The sequence below is a fragment of the Peromyscus californicus genome, unplaced genomic scaffold, assembly GCF_007827085.1.
Source record: "Peromyscus californicus insignis strain IS unplaced genomic scaffold, ASM782708v3 Scaffold_19__1_contigs__length_69161282, whole genome shotgun sequence".
Classification (NCBI taxonomy): Eukaryota; Metazoa; Chordata; class Mammalia; order Rodentia; family Cricetidae; genus Peromyscus; species Peromyscus californicus.
In genome coordinates this window covers 36,539,002-36,559,819 of record NW_026294491.1, presented here as the reverse complement: position 1 = coordinate 36,559,819, position 20,818 = coordinate 36,539,002, and the positions used below count along the sequence as shown (strand labels likewise).

General features: G+C 43.0%; 2 protein-coding genes across 6 annotated transcripts; one reads left to right on the top strand and one right to left on the bottom strand.

Annotated features, from left to right (window-relative positions):
* Positions 1-136: 136 nt before the first annotated feature.
* Positions 137-11,096, bottom strand: Mitd1 (microtubule interacting and trafficking domain containing 1). 4 transcript variants are annotated; one of them, XM_052745122.1, is made up of 7 exons: positions 10,812-11,096; positions 6,788-6,889; positions 3,975-4,111; positions 3,333-3,383; positions 2,508-2,623; positions 885-945; positions 137-582 (listed from the first exon to the last, which is right to left on the bottom strand). In XM_052745122.1, exons 1-7 carry the CDS (start codon positions 10,960-10,962, stop codon positions 487-489), a joined length of 714 nt encoding a protein of 237 aa, XP_052601082.1. In that variant the 5' UTR covers positions 10,963-11,096; the 3' UTR covers positions 137-486. The 4 variants fall into 4 exon arrangements, with proteins under 4 accessions (XP_052601082.1, XP_052601083.1, XP_052601080.1 ...); XM_052745120.1 differs by having other exon boundaries at positions 139-582; positions 3,300-3,383; XM_052745121.1 differs by lacking the exon at positions 137-582 and adding an exon at positions 589-797 and having other exon boundaries at positions 3,300-3,383.
* Positions 11,097-11,139: 43 nt separating this feature from the next.
* Positions 11,140-20,736, top strand: Mrpl30 (mitochondrial ribosomal protein L30). Of its 2 annotated transcripts, none has more exons than XM_052745126.1 (5): positions 11,140-11,232; positions 16,223-16,300; positions 17,823-17,903; positions 20,095-20,241; positions 20,463-20,736. In XM_052745126.1, the coding sequence occupies exons 2-5, from the start codon at positions 16,250-16,252 to the stop codon at positions 20,664-20,666; spliced, it is 483 nt and encodes a 160-aa protein (XP_052601086.1). In that variant the 5' UTR covers positions 11,140-11,232; positions 16,223-16,249; the 3' UTR covers positions 20,667-20,736. The 2 variants fall into 2 exon arrangements, with proteins under 2 accessions (XP_052601086.1, XP_052601085.1); XM_052745125.1 differs by having other exon boundaries at positions 11,225-11,339.
* The last annotated feature ends 82 nt before the right edge of the window (positions 20,737-20,818 follow it).

Sequence of the window (20,818 nt, the reverse complement as noted above, 5' to 3'; positions counted from 1 at the left end):
AACAGAAGCCGGTAAAATCTTTCAGTTAAAAAGATGACTTAAAAAGCAACACTGTAAGGCTGCTGAACAGCTTATTTACAGATCCAGAAATTTGTAGAAATGTAAATATTTATTGTTAAATTCATACATTATAAAAATACATTCAAATACATTAAAAAAAAAAAAAAAGGAACAAGGCCAGTATTTGCTTGCTATGGTTTGAATATATCCATCACAGTTCACAAGTGGAATCTTGGTCCCTAGTAGAGCAGTGTTGAAAGCGGGGGAGACCTCTGAGGTGGCTGGCTCTGCCTCACAAGCTTTATTACAAGCCTGTTCCATCTTGTTGCATTCTGCTATGTGGGATGCAGAAGGCGGATCCTCCCCAGATGCCAAAGCCCAAGCCTCTATCCTTTATACATTATCCAGTGTGTGGTATTCAGTTATAGCAACAGAAAATGGGCTGAAACCACCCAAAGCAGAAACGTATGGTTAGGTTACGACACGTCAGATTTTTTTTGTGTGCTTGTTATGGAAAATGTCCACCGTTGTCTCATGACACGGTCTCAGGTCTAAATCACAATACCCAAGGGAAAAACGACCCTATGAAGAGAAGAAGGGTACTGGTAAAGATGACACCCACACATAGAAAGCCAGGCGTGATGTTCCGTCTACGGTGCCAGCCACTCTGGAGGCTAAGAGCCCAGAGTTCATCACAACGAACAAGAAGACAGTGCTCACCGTTAATCACAAAATCACATCCTTGAAGGGAAAGGAGAAAGGGTGGATCTGGGGGAGAGGGGGTGTGGGAGGAGGGACTGGCAGGGGAGGAGGGAGGGGAAATCAGTCAGGATGTAATATAAGAAAAGAATGCAAACAAACAAACAAATAAAATCATAGCCTACCTGTGGTTTCTTAAAATAATCAAGTCCTCTTCCAATTTTAAACATCCATCCATTGTTGAACCTATTGAAATTAGTGTATAGTATTACATTCAAGACATTTGAGTTAGTTTTTAAAGCCAGAGTTGGTTAAGAATCATCAAGATTTCCCCCTAAACAAAGAAAAGCACGAGCTGAATCAAACCTGGGGTTAGTCCCAAGCTCAGTCTATAAGGAGAACAAATTAGCATTAAACACCATCAGCTAGCCTGATTGGCTGAGAAAGAACTGAACCATTAAATGGAAAGCTACTTTTGAATTCAGCTTGCTCAAGCTCTTCCTGTCTGCTAACAAGCGGTTTGCAAAAGACATTCAGGAAGAGTGTGGTGACGTTTCAGAGGTGCCTGTGATGGCTACTCCAGTTTCCAACTTGACTACATCTGGAATTAACTCAAACCCAAATGGCTGTGCACACCTCTGAGGGATTTGTTTTTCTTTAATTAATCTATCTGAGCCGAGTGATGGTGGTGCATGCCTTTAATACCAGTACTCGGGAGGCAGAGGCAGGTGGATCTCTGTGAGTTCGAGGCCAGCCTGGTCTACAAAGTGAGTTCCAGGACAGGCTCCAAAAAAGTTACACAGAGAAACCCTGCCTCGAAAAACAAACAACAAACAAAACCAAAACCAAACCAAAACAAAAAACCTATTTGAAGTGGGAGCCAGGAGTGGTGGCACATGATCCACCCGCCTTTAATCTGGGCCACACCTTCTGGTAGCAGCCTATATAAAGGACATGGAAGAAGGAAGCTTGCTCTCTCTCTTTGCCTGCTTGCTCTCTCTCACTAGCAAGTCCATTCCTTCACTGACGTTAGAGCCTACTTCTTCAGGATTCTGGTGTGCACTGGAGACGAGCTGAGACTTCCAGCCTCATAGACTGAACAACTACTGGGTTCTCGGACCTTCCCGTCCATTGGTAGACAGCCATTATTGGACTAGCTGGACCACAGCCTGTAAGCCACTCTAAAAAATCCCCTTTGTGTGTGTGTGTGTGTGTGTTCATTCTTTAAGTTCTATTCCTCTAAAGAACCCTGACTAACACAGTGTCACTATTCAGAAATGGGGATGGGGATCCCAAAGGCAGCCCAGCCCCTGACCTCCGCTTCAACGATGGAGCACTGCCATCCATTTTGCATCTTTAGCTTCTGATTAACTTTGTATTAAAAACAAGGGTCTCTTTGCTGTATCATCTGAAAAGCACTGTGCTAAAGGGAAGGAAGAATATGAGTTTGATTTCTAAGATGCTGTATATATGTTTCCTGATTAACAGCACACTACCAGAACATACCACCAAAGCCACAGCAGGTAAACAGTAATTTCAGTAGGAAACTAATTACCTCCTACCATAATAACACTGGCTATGGTCTGCACAAAAGAACTCCTTCCCATATGACACAGAACCCATACATATTATTTGACTAGGATTACCTAAACTCACTCTAAAGAGGTAAGCCAAGGTCCAAAGTGCAAAGTTATTAAGTTTGAGATTAATTTAAAGTTTTAATATTTAAATATGTGTATATAATTATATTGCATTGGAATTTTTAAAGTGTGTCTGAGCTATTAAAAAATAAAATATTACACACTAACCTAATTTCTCGGTCATGTATAGATGAAGAATAGTTTACTTCCAACAGCACGTCATGACTCCCAAGGGATTGTTTTATTTCTTCCAGGCCACTACTTTGCTGCACATTCCCAAGCCCCTATTGGTGGCATAAAACATAATTTACTGCCTCTGTTATTAATAACTTAAATTATCCATGAGCTATACAATGAATACCACAGAGAGATTAAACTGAAAGCATTCCACATTAATTTCAATATTACTGTCTCAAAGAAGCAACTAAAGAATGGGTAATTATTTTCTTTTTATATATTGTTTTTATACAAACAATTGTTTTCCTCATGTGAATAGCACACAACTCCCTCCTGCCTCAGCCTCCCCGTTGCTAGGAGCACAGGCATGGGGCACCACACTCAGGATCCTTAAATGTATTTTAGAAATGATATTCAGTCATCCTGCCCACTTCTTAGACTAATCTTAGAAATTGTAGTTATTTGGATGCACTCATATTTAAGACAAAATCAAAAGAGATACAGTAACGATCTAATCTCTGGTGAGGGACAGAACTGTCACTGGTACAGACTGCATGATCGCTGACACCCGAGACCAAACTGACAAACTATTCAAATTCAACCAAACGGCTGAATACAAGGTCAAAACTCTCAAATCAATAGCCTTTCTCTTAAGATACACTCTGCTTGGTACTACATGGTGAATTAGTCCCAAGGAAATACATCTAGCTGAAGTACTGGACCAGGTAACTTGTAACTGAACACAGTTAAGTCAAGAAAGAATGAGGTTTTTCAGATACCTACATCCATAGAGGTGAGAAGGTGAATAGTTCTTACTTTACATGGCTTCTTAATCAGCATCTCACAAAACCGAAGGAAGTTATACAGCTGAAAGGTATCAGGATGGATTAGCACTAACTTGTACAGTTTTCCCTCCGTGTCCAGCAAGAATTGATTCTAGGACACACTCCCCAAGCCAGATACTGTTCACAGATGCTTCCATTATTTTATTTTATTTTTTTAGATTTATTTATTTATTATGTATACAGTATTCTGCCTACATGTATGCTTGCAGGCCAGAAGAGGGTACCAGATCTCCTTATAGATGGTTGTGAGCCACCATGTGGTAGCTGGAAATTGAACTCAGGACCTCTGGAAGAGCAGCCTTAACCTCTTAACCTCTGAGCCATCTCTCCAGCACCCCCATCTGTTATTTTAAATGATGCTCTATCAGCCTAGAACCTACACATACACTCCCAAGAACTTTAAATCATCTTTAGACTACTTACGCTATCCAACACAACATAAACACTATACATTATCATTATACCGACATGTTTGTGTATGTTCAATACAGGTGGAATTTTTAATAGTATTTTTGATCCTCCATCAAATCCATGGATAGGAAACCCATAAACACAGACAGCTGACTATATATTTAAAGTTACATTTCATTATATTTTAGTATATTCCACTTACCTGATGAGTTTGTCTAATATAAGGGTCTTCGATCCAAACCTCCGTAACTGTCTCATGAAGGTATTCTTTAAAAAGTGACTCGTAACTGAAACCAGTTGCATTCTCTTCTATTTTAATTTGCTTGTGATATTTTCCATCTACAAAACACAAGCTACAGTAATGTGACCGGTGACCACTTTTTAAAAAAAATCACATCTTTATTCCTTTGTGTGTGGGCGGGCGGGCATGCAAGTGGGTGCAAGCATGCCATGAAGAATGTGTAGAGGTCAGAACTTGTGGGAGTTGGTTCTCTCCTTCTACTATGTGGTATGAGGTGGGTCCGTCTCCAGGGATTGAACTCAGGTCCTCGGGTTTATTGGCAAGTGGTTTTACCCACTGAACCACCTCACGAGTGCCTGTGAACACTTCCTTTTTACACAGCTGATACGTTGCACACAGTGATTAATCCGGACACGTTACAATCTTTTCAACTCACTTACTCGGTAGCCATCACATGCACCTGCAAAATGTTTCTTACACATAGGGAAAGAAGACCAAATACTATTCCAAGAGAGATCCCTGCCTTCACAGAGGATAGGCAAAGGGGCCATCCAGACGTTTCCTTTTTAAAATTAAAAAAAAAAAACTGTTTTATTTTACGTGTATGAATATCTTTCCTGCCTGTATGCATTTGCACCACATACATGCAGAGTCCTCAGAGGTCAGAACAGGGCCTTAGATTCCCCAGATGTTAAGAATGGTTGTGAGCTGCCAGACTGGTGCTGGGAACTGAACCTGGGGGTCCTCTGCAAGAGCAGCCAGTGCTCTGCTGCGCCATCTCCAGCCCACAAGGTTACTTGAAACTGGTTTTATCACTGTCTCCAACAGACTGGGAAATGTATACTAGAGAGGACTGACTGCACGCAGGTGTCGCCAAGACCCTGTCACAGTGGGCAGAACACGAGATGTACTCGGTTGACTTGCCATTTCCTGTCTTGCAACCTCATGGCTAAAGCGAGTGTTAAATACGTAACAGTACAATGGAGTTTAGAAGCCATTTGTAGCACTTTAAGAGTGTTTCTGTAAGGCTTTGTTTTGAGACATGTAGCCCAGGTTGGCCACAAATCCCTTATGTAGCTGAGGGTGACCCTGAATGCCCTCTCCTTTTGCCTCTACCTCCAAGTGCTGGGACTACAGGTGTGCACCACCACAGCCTCGCCGTATTTTTTCCCCTGGTTTTAAGGCTTTTTGTTAGTTCACTTCTTTGTCTGCTTGCTTTTGGTGCTGCAGACTGAATGCAGGGCTTTGCACATGCTAAGCATGCTACAATATGTTTTAAGCAGACTTTTAGTGGTTGCTATGACAACTAAAGTTTTTATGAGACTGTGTAAAATGAAAAAAGAACAACTAAAAGTCAAAAACAAAACAAACAAACAAACAAAACAAACAAACAAACAAAACACGTAGCTGGTTCCACGTGTGCTCAGTGTGCCTTCCAGGATCCCCGAATGAGCCAAAGCATAAGTGCAAAGTCAGAAAGCTAAATTTAAAACGTGAAGCCTCTCCTGCACTCTGGAGACAGACGAAGGTGGATCTCCAGGAGTTCCAGGCCAGCCTGGTCTACATAGAGAGTTCCAGGCCAGCCAGGGCTACGTAGGAAGTCCAGCCCCCATCTTAAGAAAAACAAAAACCAAAAACAGCAATAACAAAAACCCAAACCAAAAACAAACAAACAAAAGACAAAAACAAAAAATGTGAAGGTTTTTTGAGTATTCAAAAAAAAAATCTGGCCGGGCGGTGGTGGCGCATGCCTTTAATCCCAGCACTCGGGAGGCAGAGCCAGGTGGATCTCTGTGAGTTCGAGGCCAGCCTGGGCTACCAAGTGAGTTCCAGGAGAGGCGCAAAGCTACACAGAGAAACCCTGTCTCGAAAAACCAAAAAAAAAAAAAAAAAATCTGGATTACAGTTATAGTTTAGCAGTAGAATACTCACCTAGTAAGCATAAGACACTGAGTTTAATGCCCATCACCACCAAAAACAACAAGACAAAAATAAAAACAAACCAACACTTCCATAGAGATAACACTACAAACCATGCGTCAGTTTTTAAGCCAAACTAGTCACATAGACTAATTTAACTGTTCACTCAACCACCACAACCTGGGTGTAATTAGTACAGAACCCTAGGCAGAAGTGGGGAGAGAGTTGGAATAAGGACAGAAGGAGAAGAGCTGAGGCGTGGGGGCCTGAGCTTTTGAGGGCACCAGCACCTCTGGCTATAAAAACACCGTGTGCTTCAGATGAGGTGGCCACACCCACTCACACAGATGCTCATGAGCTGGGAACTGTAACAGATCCAGAGGAGTACCTACCTCACCTCTTAATCATCAGGAATATATAACTCGTGAAATGCTTTGGTTCACAGCCGTTTGAGAAGCCCCTGGAGTTTTCTTTAGCTATTCTAATGATTTTCATCTTTTCATAAAAGAAAATACAAACATAGCATCCATGTTCAGTATTCTTCTGCAATATTCTTAAATTGAGGTCCACCCATATGCTTCATAGCGATCTGCAAATGCCCTAAAAATGGCCAAGTTCTTGTCAGGTAGTCAAAGGATGTCTGAATCCCCAGGTCCCAAACTGACAACCAGACACTGTTAAGAAAAACTTCTGTATAAGGGGAAAGGAAACAGAGCAAATCTGTTAGGCTCCCAGGCACACGTGGCCCAGACCACACCATGCTCCAACAAGCAGGAGCTTTGAACCCAGGGCCTCAAGTTGCACTCTGCCTCTGAAGCCCAACCCCAGACAAGTTCTCAAAAATAGACTTTTACCTTCTTTTTCTTGGTCTAAGTATTTCTTTATGTTTTCTGCTCTATCCATGTAGTTGGAGATTCTCGTTCTGAGAACACTTTTCTTACTGGAATCTTTGGTGCCTACAAATTGAAAAAAAAAAAAAAAGAACAGGGATTTTGTCCAGTTTCCCACCAATTCCCTATCATTTCACAATGTGCTCAAATTCAGCATGCTGGAGTGTCCTTCTGCAGTTCTTCTGAACAAATAAACATCTTATATCTCCTCTTGGATATGATTTACGTGTACTTCCTCCCTCAAAGGTTCATGAATGGGAAGCTCAGGCCTGTGTTACGAAGGAGTGGAGCCTCCAAGTAGCAGAGGCTAGTAGGAGGTCACTGAGGTACTGCCCTTGCAAAGGATTAATGCAGTTCTCCTATTATGGTGCTATTTTGCTTGTGTACTAACAAATAAAGCTTGCCTGGAGATCAGAGGGCAGAGCTGGCCACTAGCTAACCATAAAGGCCAGGCAGTGGTGGCACACATCTTTAATCCCAGCACTTGTGAGGAGGAAACAGTAAGCGATATGGCTGGGTGGAGAGAGGAAGTGATAAAGTGGGGCAGAGACAGAAGTCGGAGGGGGCAGGGGACCTTTCAGGCTGAGAAGTTGGCGAGGTAAGAGGTGGCTGTGTCTCGTTCCTTTGTCTCTCTGATCTTTCAGCATTTACCCCAATATTTGGCTCGGGGTTTTTATTATCAAGACCAACTAGGATTCGCGCCACATCTTATGATGCCCGTTATTTCCCACAAACAGTTATTAGGGAAGAGCAAGGGGAGGACCAGCAAGACGTTTCAGCAGGTAAAGGTACTTGCCGCTAAGTCTGAAATTCTGAATTCCATCCCTGGGACCCAAATGGTGGTGAGAAATGACTGCTAAATTGTTCTCTCACTTACAGATGTACTTTGTGGCATTTCAGAGCAGGTACACGCACATACACACACACACACACACACACACACACACACACACACACACACACACACACACGAACGCATGTTCATAAACATAAAAAAAAAAAAAAAAAAAGACCAAGACAAGCCCTTCCCCGCTCTGGCTTCTGGGCTTGAAGGGTGACAGTGAGTTCTATCTTCCATGCCTCCTGCCACTGTGATGTCCCTGGCCTGTTAAGACTGCAGCACACTTCCAAGCACTACTTACCAGCTCACCAAGCACTGAACACTCAATTGCTTTTCTTGCATAAAGTTTCAAAGTCCTTCCACAACCCTCCCCAAGACAACATGGTCAGGTCTGTCACAGCAATGTCCACTATCCTGGTACCAAAACACCATGACCTAAAAGAGGAAAGGGTTTATTTGGCTTCTACTGTGTGTGTGTGTGTGTGTGTGTGTGTGTGTGTGTGTGTGTGTGTGTGCGCGTGTGCGTGCTTTTCAAGACAGGGTTTCTCTTTCTAGTCCTGGCTGTCCTGGAAATCACTCTGTAGACCAGGCTGGCCTTGAACTCAGAGATCTGCCTGCCTGTGCTGGGATCAAACTCATGCACCACCACTGTCAGGCTTGGCTTACACTTCTATGGCACTGTTTATCATTGAAGGAAATCAGGACAGGAACTCACACAGGGAAGGAACCTGGAGGCAGGAGCTGATGCAGAGGCCATGGAGGAATGCTGCTTAGTGGCTTGCTATTCGTGGCTTGCTCAGCTGGCTTTTTTATAGAACCAGGATCACCAGCCTAGGGATGTAATCACCCACAGTGGGCTAGGTCCTCCCTCATCAACCACTAAGAGGATTTTCTCATTGGAGGTTCCCTTCTTTCAGATAAATCTAGCTTGTGTCAAGTTGACACAAAACTAGCCACCATACTTAGAGAGAGAGAGAGAGAGAGAGAGAGAGAGAGAGAGAGAGAGAGAGAGGAACAACCACACACTTGGGGGAGAGGGTTAGCCCAAACTAACAATGCTGATATTTGGTAAGTGTGCTGGCTAGTTTCATGTCAACTTGACACAAGCTAAAGTCATCTGAGAGGAAGGAACCTCAATTAATTAAGAAAATGCTTTGCTGGGCATGATGGCACATGCCTTTAATCCCAGCACTTGGGAGGCAGAGGTAGACAAATCTCTGAGTTTGAAGTCACCCAGGTCTACAGAGGGAGTTCCAGGACAGCCAGGATTACACAGAGAAACCCTGTCTGAGCACTAGGGGTGGGGAGAAAATGCCTCCATAAGTTTTGGCTGTAGGCAAGCCTGTAGGGCATTTTCTTTATTAGTGATTGGTGGGGAAAGGCCCAGCCCATTGTGGGTGGTGCCATGCCTGGGCTGGTGGTCTCTAAGAAAGCAGGCAGAGCAAGCCATGAAGAGGAAGCCAGGAAGCAGCACCCCTCCATGGCCTCTGCACTAGCTCCTGCCTTCACGTTCCTGCTTTCCTTGAGCTCCTATCCTGACTTCCTTCAATGATGGACTACAACGACATGGAAGTGTAAGCCAAATAAACCCTTTCCTCCCCAACTTGTTTTTGGTTATGATGTTTCATCATAGCAATAGTAATCCTAACTAGGACAGTAAGCTAATCAAAAAAAATTAATAAAAAGGTTTTAAAAGTTATAAGCGGAGGTATTCTCTGTGGAAAGATAAAGCTGTTCCTAGAAACATTAGTTTCTAAAGGTAAACCCCAGTGCTGGGATGGGCAACCTCCCTAGGTGTTGGCCAAGGAGGCCAGTGAGACCCCCAAAACAATACAGGAATTGCCACTGCTTTTGGATGCCCACAAAAACTAGCTCATAAGACTCTATTTCTGAACACACCACATGCCTTGGTCACAGGACACAGAGACATCAAATTGGAACTGGGTTCGAAACTTCCTCCTTGTTGGGTAGTTAATAGTGGGGAGAGGAGCTGCACAGGCTGCTGGGGGAAATTTGTCTTACTCAGGAATGCACTGTGTTAAAAAAACAACCAGCTGGGCAAGATGAGCACGCTGGTGCAACAGTGGCATGGGGTCATATGTTATGGCATCTTCGGCATATGTTATGGGGTACCAAACTGCTTTCCGATTGGATCTGCCTGCTTGACAGGAGAGAATTCACATCTGATTAAAAGTACAAGACTGTGGAGGGTCACAGGTCCTGGGTAGGGGTTGGGGGGTGAGCTACTGCTATTGTTTTATTAAACAGACATGATGTATTTGTCAAACCGTCTTGTACATGATTATGTTTATAGCCACAGAACAGCGCTGTTGTCAGCATGGTCAGGGAAGCCTCTTCCACCAGTACTCGGTAATGACTGCAGAGACTGCTCAAAGAACACAGAATAAATGGCTGTTGAATGCCAGTCATAAATGAGGCTCCGGGAACACCTCAGAAGGAATAAGGGCCAGAGGAAAGGAAGGAGTGTGTGGACTCAAGATTCTCCAGCATGACATGTCTGTTGCACTCTAACTCACAGCAGCTGTAATTCCCTGCACAGGATCGCCACAGAATTGGGTCTCTTAACACTGTCATGAAAGGGGGAGAGGTTCAAGCCCCCATCTTTGTGTGTGTGTGTGTGTGTGTGTGTGTGTGTGTGTGTGTGTGTGCGTGCGTGTGTGTGTGTGTTTATAAATTGTTAATGGGAAGGAGAGACAGTTTATTCAGTGGTGTAGTCACCGGTAAGGTGCACATATAGGAATAAACAAACTTCCACCCTAATGAAACTCATAGTGGGGGCGGGGGCGGGAAGGAGCGACAGAGACAGTTACAGAGAGGAGAAAAATCCTGTCGCAAACTGACGACAAAAAAAAAAAAAAAAAAAAAAAAAAAAAAAAAAAAAACATTCAAACGCAAGACCTACCAAGGCTTTTGTCTTATATTTGGTTCTGTCGCTTACGTTTCAGAATAGTGATCTATGCTCCTTCATGACAACATCAGTCTATTACAAACGCCACCACCTCCGTGGTCCCTCAGAATATCAGACTACATCTCCTGAATTTGAATGCTTCCTGGTAGTTAGGAAGTTTCGTTTTACTTAAGTTTCACTCTGTCCCAGACAGAGCGGAAACCGAAACTAACTCTCACCTTTCAGAACCTGCAGGAGCATGTCGATCCCCTCCTGGTAACACACCAGAGCCTGCTGGTACCGGGACTCCGCATCCAGCTCCACTGCCCGCTTTAGCACCGCCACCGCAGCGGTGCTGTCCGCGTCCTGCCCCAGGCTGGACTTAGCCATCACAGCCAGAACCCCCGGGCTCCGCCAGGTCTTCCCGGGTTTGTCTCTTCCCTAGGAAGCGCACACGTGACACCACTGCGCCTGCGCTGTCTTCTAGGGTGCTTTGTGAATGGGAGTCATTGGGCCGGAACGAAAATACCATCCGCGGAACCAAAGAACTGTTCGCACTGTGATGGCAACGGCGTGGTGTGAGTGTCGCACTGGATCCGCCTACCTCTGTTCCGCCCCTTCCGGTCGCAGGGACGTTCAGACTGGACAGAGCGGTTGCGGGTGAGTTGGGCTGCGGGAGCTGGAAGTGTGTGTTTTCGCGTGGGTTCTCTCTGCAGATGCTGACTTCCTTTCCCGTTCCGAGTTGGAGGTCCCAGCGACGTAAATAGGTCTGTGCCCAGTATTCGTTTCTTGGACTTCTGAAAGCGGCCCAATTGTCACTTTATCCGGGGGTTGCTGCGTCGCGCGTCTCCCTGAGAGCCTCACTCTTGTAGCACTAGGTCTGAGCCATCCAAGCCTATCTGCATGGGAATGTCTGTAGCTTTTTCAGTGCTTCTGGTTTATAACTCTGGGACGCTCATTGAGCATCATTGAAAATAAAAGAACATTTAAAGAAGGCAAAACTTAATTTTAAGTTATTGCGACTTAGAATGCAGTTTCTAGAGTTGCTGTTTACTAGAGACAGTGATTTTGCAAGCTGGGGATCTTCACCTATCCTGGCTCCTTCTCTTTTGGCTGAGAGACCGTTATGACGGCTGCCTACTACTTTCAGGCCCAGGGAACTCAGGGAAGAGAGACAGTTGTTGATTTCAGAGATCTTAGTTGATTGCACGGGGAATTCTATGTTCTACATTTTCAGAAATGTCCACTCCCCATTATAGATATATACCTTTTCTCTTTAGAAAGAAAAAAATTAAAAATTAAAAAAAAAACCCTAACAGCTTAAGAACTGGTGTTGTCGTTTGGGAGTAAAGACCATTTACATTCAAAGTCATTGTAAAAAGCAAAACAAAAAAACCAACAAAACAAAAACTAAGAACAAAACTATGAGACGTTGGGGGTGAGGGAGAAGAAAAATTATTTTGTCAACCTTCAGATTTTTCTATATATACATGTATATTCACATATTAGAAAATAGAGATAAGTAATATATCTCATGTGCTAAATGGTATTTTCCAGTTTGTTTTTATGTGTGTGGGTGTTTTGCCTATCGTATATGTGCACCATGTGCATGCAGTGTTCAAGGAGACCAAAAGATTGCCAGAGCCCCTGGAACTAGAGTTACAAACATAAGCTGCCATGTGGTCACTGGGAATCAAACTTGGATCCTCTGGAAGAGCAGCCAGTGCTCTCAACTGCTGAGCCATCATCTCTCCCGCCCCATTTTTCTGGTTTTTGCAGCAGTACAGAGGAAAGCTGTTGTACAGTAGATGGCAGTATAATTGCTCCAAAGTCCAAAAGTTACATGCCTAATAATAATAACCTCTACTTTATTGAGACATAAAATTTTGAAGCTGGAGATGCAGCTCAGAACATTTGTTTTCTATGTGCAAGGCTCTAGGTTTGGTGCCCAGTACCCACCCCACCCCCACCAACAAAAGGGGTTAGTTTTGATGGTGACACCTGCTTATATCTGTAAATTAAACTTCAGCAGAAAATCTTGAGTGCAGATGCTGCTTTGAGAGGCACACATCCAAAACAAAATATAAAGTCCTTGTCATCTGACACTGCCCTGTGTTTTGAATGGAGACAGCTGCTAAATGGTAAACTAGCAAATTACAGTAGAGCACAGTATTCAAGTAAGATAGGGGACTGGGAGTGTTAGCAATAGTATGACTGAAAATATTGAACAGTTTGTTGAAGGTAGACCTCACTCAATACAAGGTAATGGTGAAACTGAAACAATGTGATCCAAGTAGACCTTGTTGCTAAGGTAAGGTTTAAGCCAAAAATTGAAAAAGAAAGACATGCCAGGGTCATTCCAGACAGTCAGAGGGAAGAAGCACTCTCGCTTGGCTGCTTCCGGGTCATGCAGAAAGCCAGCTATTCTGACGAAGCAAGAAAGTAATAGGAGATGAAGGAGAATATGGGGGAAGATGGGTGGAGGTTGGCAGTGATTTATAGTGGCTTGCTATGTGAGGGTAAGGATCGGATTTTCATCTTGGTAAAGTGGAGAGGCACTGGAGGCAGTACTAATTCTTGAGCCCAGGAACTCGTGCATGCCTAGCAAACATTCTACCCCTGAAACATTCCTAGTCCCAGCCTTTTTTTTTTTTTTTTTTTAAATTTTAACTGCTTGGCCATTAGCTTAGGCTTATTACTGACTAGCTCTTACACTTAAATTAACCCATAATTCTTATCTATGTTTAGTCATGTGGCTTGGTACCTTTTCTCAGTTCTGCCTTTGTGTCTGGCTGGCAACTCCTGACTACCCTACTCCCAGCTTTTTTTGCTGAAGCTAATGCAGGGTTCCTATACCTTCTGTGCTGTTTCCTCTTTTAATGTCAAATATTAGTATAGGGTGGTCATTACAACTGCTGAACCAAATTAATACATTATTAATGTTATTTGCTCTATTCAGACAGGTATTTTTAGTTTTGCCCAGTGTCCTTTTATATTCCAGGATCCCACCCATATGCCAATGTGGTATACACTATGAATAAACATTGTAACTCTCAGGTTCCTCTTGGCCAGTTTCTCAGTCTCTAGTCATCTCTAGATGACCTTGACAGTTTTGAGATGTGAGGTATTTGAGAATGTACTAGTGAAGTGTTTTCCACAGTGTGGAAAGTTAGGGTTACTATTGCCATGGTGAAACACCATGAACAAAAAAATGCAAGTTGAGGAGGAAAGGGTTTATTTGGCTTACGCTTTCATAGTCTGTCATTGAAGGAAGTCAGGACAGGAACAGAAATAAGCAGGGCTTATTTCAAGTTGACATAAAAATAGCCAGTACACACAGTGACCCTTAGGGTGGCTTTTCTCTTAAGTGGGGTTATATATGGACTTTGGGGTGGAAGACATTGCATTACATGTCCTTGTGTCAAGTGTATCGACATTTTGGTTTGGTTTTTGTGTGTGTGTGTGTGTGATAGGTTTCTACTATGTAGCTCTGGCTGGAATTCTGTCAGCTTCTACCACTGTTGGTGTTATGTATCCCTGATCACCTGGTGGAGGTAGTGTTTGTCTGTTTTCTATAGAGGTGATTTTTCTCCTTTTCTAAAGTGCACCCCTTAGGAGAAAGTTATTCATTGTAGCACACATTGAAGTGATGAAAAGTTTTCTCTGCCTCCCTGAAGTTCCGGAAGTAGCCCCATAAAAAACAGAATTCTTGTACAGGGAGCTCTGTTTCTCTTTTCCAGTTAATTTACCTATGTATATAAGTGTGGACTTTCCCACATTTGTCTTTGTTGTTGTTGTTGTTGTTCCAATTATAAGCGGATACTTTGTCGTGTATTTGGGGTTTTTTTGTTTGTTTGTTTTTGCTTTTTGTTTTTTTTTTTTGTTTTTTGGGGTTTGTTTTGTTTTTTTGGGGGGGGGTCTTTTTGAGATAGGGTTTCTCTGTGTAGCTTTGTGCCTTTCCTGAAACTCACTCTGTAGCTCAGGCTGGCCTCAAACTCATAGGGATCCGCTTGCGTCTGCCTCCCAAGTGCTGGGATTAAAGGCGTGCGCCACCACCGCCCAGCCATGTATTTGTTTAAATCACTTGGGCCGTTGGGAGTTCTTTCAGTTATGTCTGTCCCTTTAATACATTCCATGGGTTTGCATTTCTGAGTAGCTTTTCTGTTGCTATGGGATGCAGCAGACAGACTGTCAGTTGTTTCTTGAAACCTCACTGAAAAGTTAAGTGGCACTAAATGAGTTGGATTTGCAGATGATACTTAACTTGGAAAAAATGTGAGAAAAATAGTTTGACATTTGATTAATTTAGCTGCTGAGCAGTTTTTCTGAGCTCCAGCTCCTCTTGTGTGACATCTTGGACTTCCAGCTGTTACTTAGTTCATATCACAGAAGAGAGTTACAGAACTTGGGAGCAAGAATCTGGTTGGGAAGTAGTACAGCACTTACACTATTTGGGGGTCACAAGCTAATATTTCTGATGTTATATAGAATAGATCATTTGTAAGGTAGGTACTGTTTTCCTTAGAGGGAAAAACGGTACATACAAGTAACCTGCCCAAGGCATGCATACAGTTCATGAATCTCATCTGTCTATTCTCGGTTTGCATTAGGCTACACCTGTTTCATGCCTATCTGAATAAGTAGGACTCTCTGAGGTTACAGAAGCAATGCAGAAGAGTCATTTTTAAAAATATAAATAGGCAAAAAAAGTGGCCTATTTTTGTGTGTATGCATTCGTGTGTATGCATAGTGGTGCACATGTATTTTGTGCACATGTATATGGAGACCAGAGATGTATTCCTTGGACATTCTCCATCTTACTTTTAAGACAGGGTCTCACAACCTGGAGCTTTCCGACTTGGGTAGGCTGGCTGGCCGGCATGCTCCAGGAATGTCTGTACTCCAGCTCTGGGGCTACAGACACGGGCCACCATATCTAGTTTTTCCATAGTCCTGGTTATTTGAGCTCAAGTCCTCAAGCTTGCAAAAAAATGTACTTAGCAACTGGGCCATCTTTTCAGCCCCAGATGCTCATCTTTTTTGTAATAGAAAAGTGTTAATGATCTAGTGAAAATGCACTGGACTGCTAGCTAGGAGAATCGGGTTGGAGCACATGTGCTTTTTTATTTTTTTATTTTTTTTATTTTTCTCCTGTTTTGCTTGTTTGAAACTAGATCTTGCTGTGTAATCCAGAATGGCCTGGAACTCAAGAGTCTTCCTGCCCCCGGGCTCCCCAAGTATAGGATTATGGGCATGTGTCACCAGTGCCATCTGTACATACTTCCTTAATGGGTAGATACTCTTGGGTAAATGATAGCTTTCTGGAAATTATTTTCCTCATATGTAAAATAAGAGGGTACTTGGTTCTGATTCTAAGAGGTGGAATTTTTCAGTCCTGTCTAGTTTCGTATTTTCTGTGATTTCTTTGACAAAGAAAAATGACCAAGTATTTTTTATACTCACTGTGAAGAGTTTCAGGTGATAGAAACTCCCATTTCCCAGTTTTGTGGAATTGACGTAGACTCTAAACTCACTAGATGGAGTTAGGATTGCTTAGTGTATAATGACTACCTATGTTTTACTCCTACAGAAGGGGGAAATCTGTCTATTTTTAATGTATTTGACCAGCAATCTGTTTCCTACTTCTCAGCTTCTAAAGAGAAGAATTACTATACTTATGGCTGGCATTTTGCGCTCAGTATTTCAGAGGCCTCCAGGCAGACTGCAGGTAAGTTTTCTGTGTTTCTCATAGAGCTCAGGCTGACTTCAAACTCACTGTTTAACTGAGGATAACCTTGAACTTCTGCTTGCCTCCACTTCCCAAGTGCCCAATTTCATGAAGTGCTGAGGATTGAACCCAGAGCTTTGTGCATGCTGGGCAAGTACTCTGCCAATTGAACTAACTCCTTAGCCTAAAAGTTTTGTTTTTTTCCCCCTCTCTTTTTGATTATAGAACACACAAGCAAGTTAGTCTTTTTTTTTTTTTTCCGAGACAGGGTTTCTCTGTGTAGCTTTGCGCCTTTCCTGGAACTCGCTTTGGAGACCAGGCTGGCCTCGAACTCACAGAGATCCGCCTGGCTCTGCCTCCCGAGTGCTGGGATTAAAGGCGTGCGCCACCACCGCCCGGCGCAAGTTAGTCTTTTTTAAAGCTCCTTTTGATATCAATTAATTGGTTTTGTTTTGTTTTATTTATCTCATGGTACCAGAGATTAAGCTCAGAGCCTTATGAACACTGGGCAAATGCTCTGGCTGAGCTACATCCTGGCCCTTATTTATTTCTGTTTTATATGCTATTTTTCTCTAAATATTTTCAACCACAAGACATCTTTTACTGTAGATCAAACCAATAAAAAGGCTACTGCTGAGTCCCCTCTTTTTTTTTTTTTTGGTTTTTTGAGACAGGGTTTCTCTGTGTAGCTTTGCGCCTCTCCTGGAACTCACTTGGTAGCCCAGGCTGGCCTCGAACTCACAGAGATCCGCCTGCCTCTGCCTCCCAAGTGCTGGGATTAAAGGCATGCGCCACCACCGCCCGGCCTGAGTCCCCTCTTTTAATGTTAAAGTTTTAGGGGAAACCCTTCAATTATGGCAAGAATACATTTTCAATCACAGAAAGTCAGACAGACATAGAAAAAGCAGAAGATAATCTCCCAAAGGTAATCTCCCAGGCGGTGGTGGCGCACACCTTTAATCCCAGCACTTGAGAGGCAGAGGCAGGTGGATCTCTGTGAGTTCGAGGCCAGCCTGGTCTACAGAGTGAGTTCTAGGACAGCCAGGGCTACACAGAGAAGCCCTGTCTTCGGAACACAAACAGACAAAAAGAATTGGTGAATCATGACCTCCAGGGCAAATTTGAGGATCCTCACTTATAAAAATGATTTCGAAGCAGCCCTCCCATTGGTTTGCATAGCACCTCTTACGGCAGTCCGTGTTGAGTACCTGTTACTGTACTGGCAGAGGCAAGTCTTAGCAGTAGAGACTGGGTAGCTCAGAGGTAGAAATGCTTGCCTCTGGCCCCTTAGAGAAGGAAGTTACCAACTCTCGGACAGGAAGTCTATGTGTGTGTGCTTTATGTCTTACCATTCCTTGGTGCTTAAATGAGATGGTTCTATCCAGTGAGGGAGCCAAGTTAAATCAGCTATTTACTATATTTACTATAGATCACATTAGAGTACACATTTGTTGCCTAAACACTGGTAATACGGATTTTCACACTACACAGAGTTTTAAATAACAAATATTTTCTGTTTCAGACTGTGAGAAAAGGTGTGGAATCTCTCACTGGTACAGATTGGATTCGTCACAAATTTACCAGATCAAGGATTCCAGATAAAGTAAGACCTGTTTCTTTTTAAAGAGTATTTTTAAAAGTACCTAACTTTATAAAATTGCACCTTTAAAAAATGTATTCATTGTGTGTGTGTGTGTGTGTGTCTGTGTGTGCACACCGTGTGTGTTGCACGCATGTGTGTGTGTACATGCCCTGACTTTGTGTTTGGAGGTCTAGAAGACAATTCTGTGGAGTCAGTTCTCTCCCACCATCATCTGGCTACTGGGGAGTGGAACTCAGGTCTCAGTTGTTAGGGATGGTAACGAGCACACTGACTCTCTCTGCCATGTCACAGCCCCACTAGTGCTAGTTTCCTGGTAAGTTACACGTGCATGTAACGTAGGATGGTGACTTTCTGCTCCTGGTCCCGCTGGCTTTCGTAGGAATGGGCTCTTACTACTTCCTAGTCTGTGCACTCCTGCTCATGGTTTTCCCTTATATTTTGTGGTTTTTATCACCACTGTCCTGAGACAACTGTGTGACCCCTGCGTGACCCATTACCGCTTGACCCTGAGCTTTTTTTTTTTTAAGTTTAGATAACACTGACTAAGCCCTCCATTGATTTTTTTGTTTAGTTTTCATTTTGTTTGGGTTTTACTTGCTTTCTTGCTCTTTGATAATTAAACTCTATTTTGTAAGACAGTTTGACTATACAGAAGAAAATGATGAGAAAATCATGAGGCTTCCTCTGTGTTTCCTCTTTCCAACACAGTTTCCCCTGATACTGAACATTTTGTGTTGATATAGAACAATTATTAAAAACGAAACCAAGCAGACATTAACTACAGGCCATCATTTACACTAGGGGTCACTCTTTATGCTGTGTATCCTATGGATTTCGACAAATGTATCATATCATGTATTCACTATTTCAGTGTCACACAGAAACCACACGTTCCTCTAAATGTCACTTGTGTGCCACCTGTTAACTTCCACCCATAACTTCTAAACCCTAGCAACCTGTGTCCTTTTTACCCCCTTTCCAGTTTTACCTTTCCCTGAATCTCACATAGTTAGAATCATATAGCCTGTACATAGTTTTTTCCAAATCCTTTCATGGCTTAATCATTTATTTCTTCTTATGGCTGGGTAGCAGTCAATGGTAAGTGTTTATATAATTTACTTATGTATTTGCCTCCTGATGGACATCCTGCTTGCTTCCGGTTTGGGACAATAATGAAGCTGTATAGGTCCTTGTGTGCGGTTGGAATGGCTGTTAGTTTTTGATGTATTGGGTAGGTATTCGGGAGCACAACTACATAGTAAAGACCATTTAGCCTTAGCCTTATGTTTTTCCCTCTACTGTATATTAATTTTATTTTTAGTTTAAAATGTATTTATGTGTGTAAGTTCTCTGGCTGCCTGTATGTGTGTGTACCATGTGAGTGCCTGGTGCCTGTAGAGGTTGGCAGACAGCAGCAGGTCCTGGAAACCAGAGTTATGGATGGCTGTGAGCACCATGTAGGTGCTGGGGACTGAACCCTGCTTGTCTGCAAAAGCAATAATTGCTCTAGCTGCAGAGCCACCTCTCCAGCACCACCCCTTAACTTTTTTGGTGTGATAAAATATACAGGACAGAATTTACTACTTAGCCCTCAGTTTCTGATTCTGAGTCTTCAGATCTGGGGAGACTCCTTTCTACTGACTGCACTGGTCGAGAGCCCCCTTCTAAAACCCGAAGCCTGTGGTGCTCCTCATTCACACCCAGACAGGGTCTCTCTGTGTTGCCCTGGCTGTCCTGGAACTCCCTCTGTAGACCAGCCTGGCCTTGAACTCACAGAGATCTGCCTGCCTCTGCCTCCCAAGTGCTGGGATTCAAGGTGTGGGCCACCACTGCCCAACTGGTATTTTTCTTGAAATATGTAATTCTTTTTTTTTTTTTTTTTGGTTTTTTGAGACAGGGTTTCTCTGTGTAGCTTTGCGCCTTTCCTGGGACTCACTTGGTAGCCCATGCTGGCCTTGAACTCACAGAGATCCACCTGGCTCTGCCTCCCGAGTGCTGGGATTAAGAAATATGTAATTCTTAAACTTTATCTGGACTACTCAGACTGAGGTTGAGGATTACATAAAGATTAGGGATGGGATCATTATGTAATTTTTGTTTGTATGTTGGTATGTTCGTTAAAGAGAAGGAATAGGCCATATATAAAAGCTGTAAGTTGGAAGAGTTACCATTTATAATTCTCCCTTTCTAGGTGTTTCAGCCTAGACCTGAAGATCATGAAAAATACGGTGGGGACCCCCAGCACCCTCATAAACTGCACATTGTTACAAGAATAAAAAGTACAAAAAGGCGTCCATACTGGGAAAAAGATACGATCAAGATGCTTGGACTTCAGAAGGTATGCGGTGATTCTGATAGTCATGTCAGTCTCCATGTGCTTCAGTGTCAGACTTTGAAACCCACACTACATGTATTTGTTATTTCTTATGTTTAATGTGTTACTTAGCGTGCCCTACTTACAAGTTAATTTAGAAAGGATGTGCCTTCAATTTAATGTTTTTCTGAAATGGTACCACTGCCTTTTAAATTGATCTGTGATATTGCTCCTCTTGTTCATAGGCACATACCCCTCAAATTCACAAGAACATCCCCTCGGTGAATGCAAAGTTGAAAATGGTTAAACACTTGATACGCATCCAGCCCCTGAAGCTGCCACAAGGACTTCCCACAGAAGAGACCATGTCTAGCACATGCCTCAAGAGCACTGGGGAACTGGTAGTGCAGTGGCATCTGAAGCCTGTGGAGCAGGAAGCAAAGTCCTGATGCCACACAGCTGAGATTACAAATCGCACTTACTGAGGAAATGGTTCTCATTAAAGTGTTTTCCAATCCAGTCGTTTGCACTGATGAAAGCTGCTGTGATTCTTTCTCGAGGTATAGACTTGGTTAAATTCTCTCCCTTTGTCTCCTAAGAA

Excerpts from the sequence above, each read along its gene's own strand:
- Mrpl30 (XM_052745126.1), top strand. The coding sequence starts at position 16,250 with ATGGCTGGCATTTTGCGCTCAGTATTTCAGAGGCCTCCAGGCAGACTG. Across the intron at positions 16,301-17,822 it reads GGCCTCCAGGCAGACTGCAG|ACTGTGAGAAAAGGTGTGGA; the intron begins GTAAGTTTTCTG and ends TTTCTGTTTCAG. Across the intron at positions 17,904-20,094 it reads GATCAAGGATTCCAGATAAA|GTGTTTCAGCCTAGACCTGA; the intron begins GTAAGACCTGTT and ends CTCCCTTTCTAG.
- Mitd1 (XM_052745120.1), bottom strand. The coding sequence starts at position 10,962 with ATGGCTAAGTCCAGCCTGGGGCAGGACGCGGACAGCACCGCTGCGGTG. Across the intron at positions 3,384-3,974 it reads ATATTAGACAAACTCATCAG|CTGTATAACTTCCTTCGGTT; the intron begins GTAAGTGGAATA and ends GATACCTTTCAG. Across the intron at positions 946-2,507 it reads ATACATGACCGAGAAATTAG|GTTCAACAATGGATGGATGT; the intron begins GTTAGTGTGTAA and ends TAATTTCAATAG.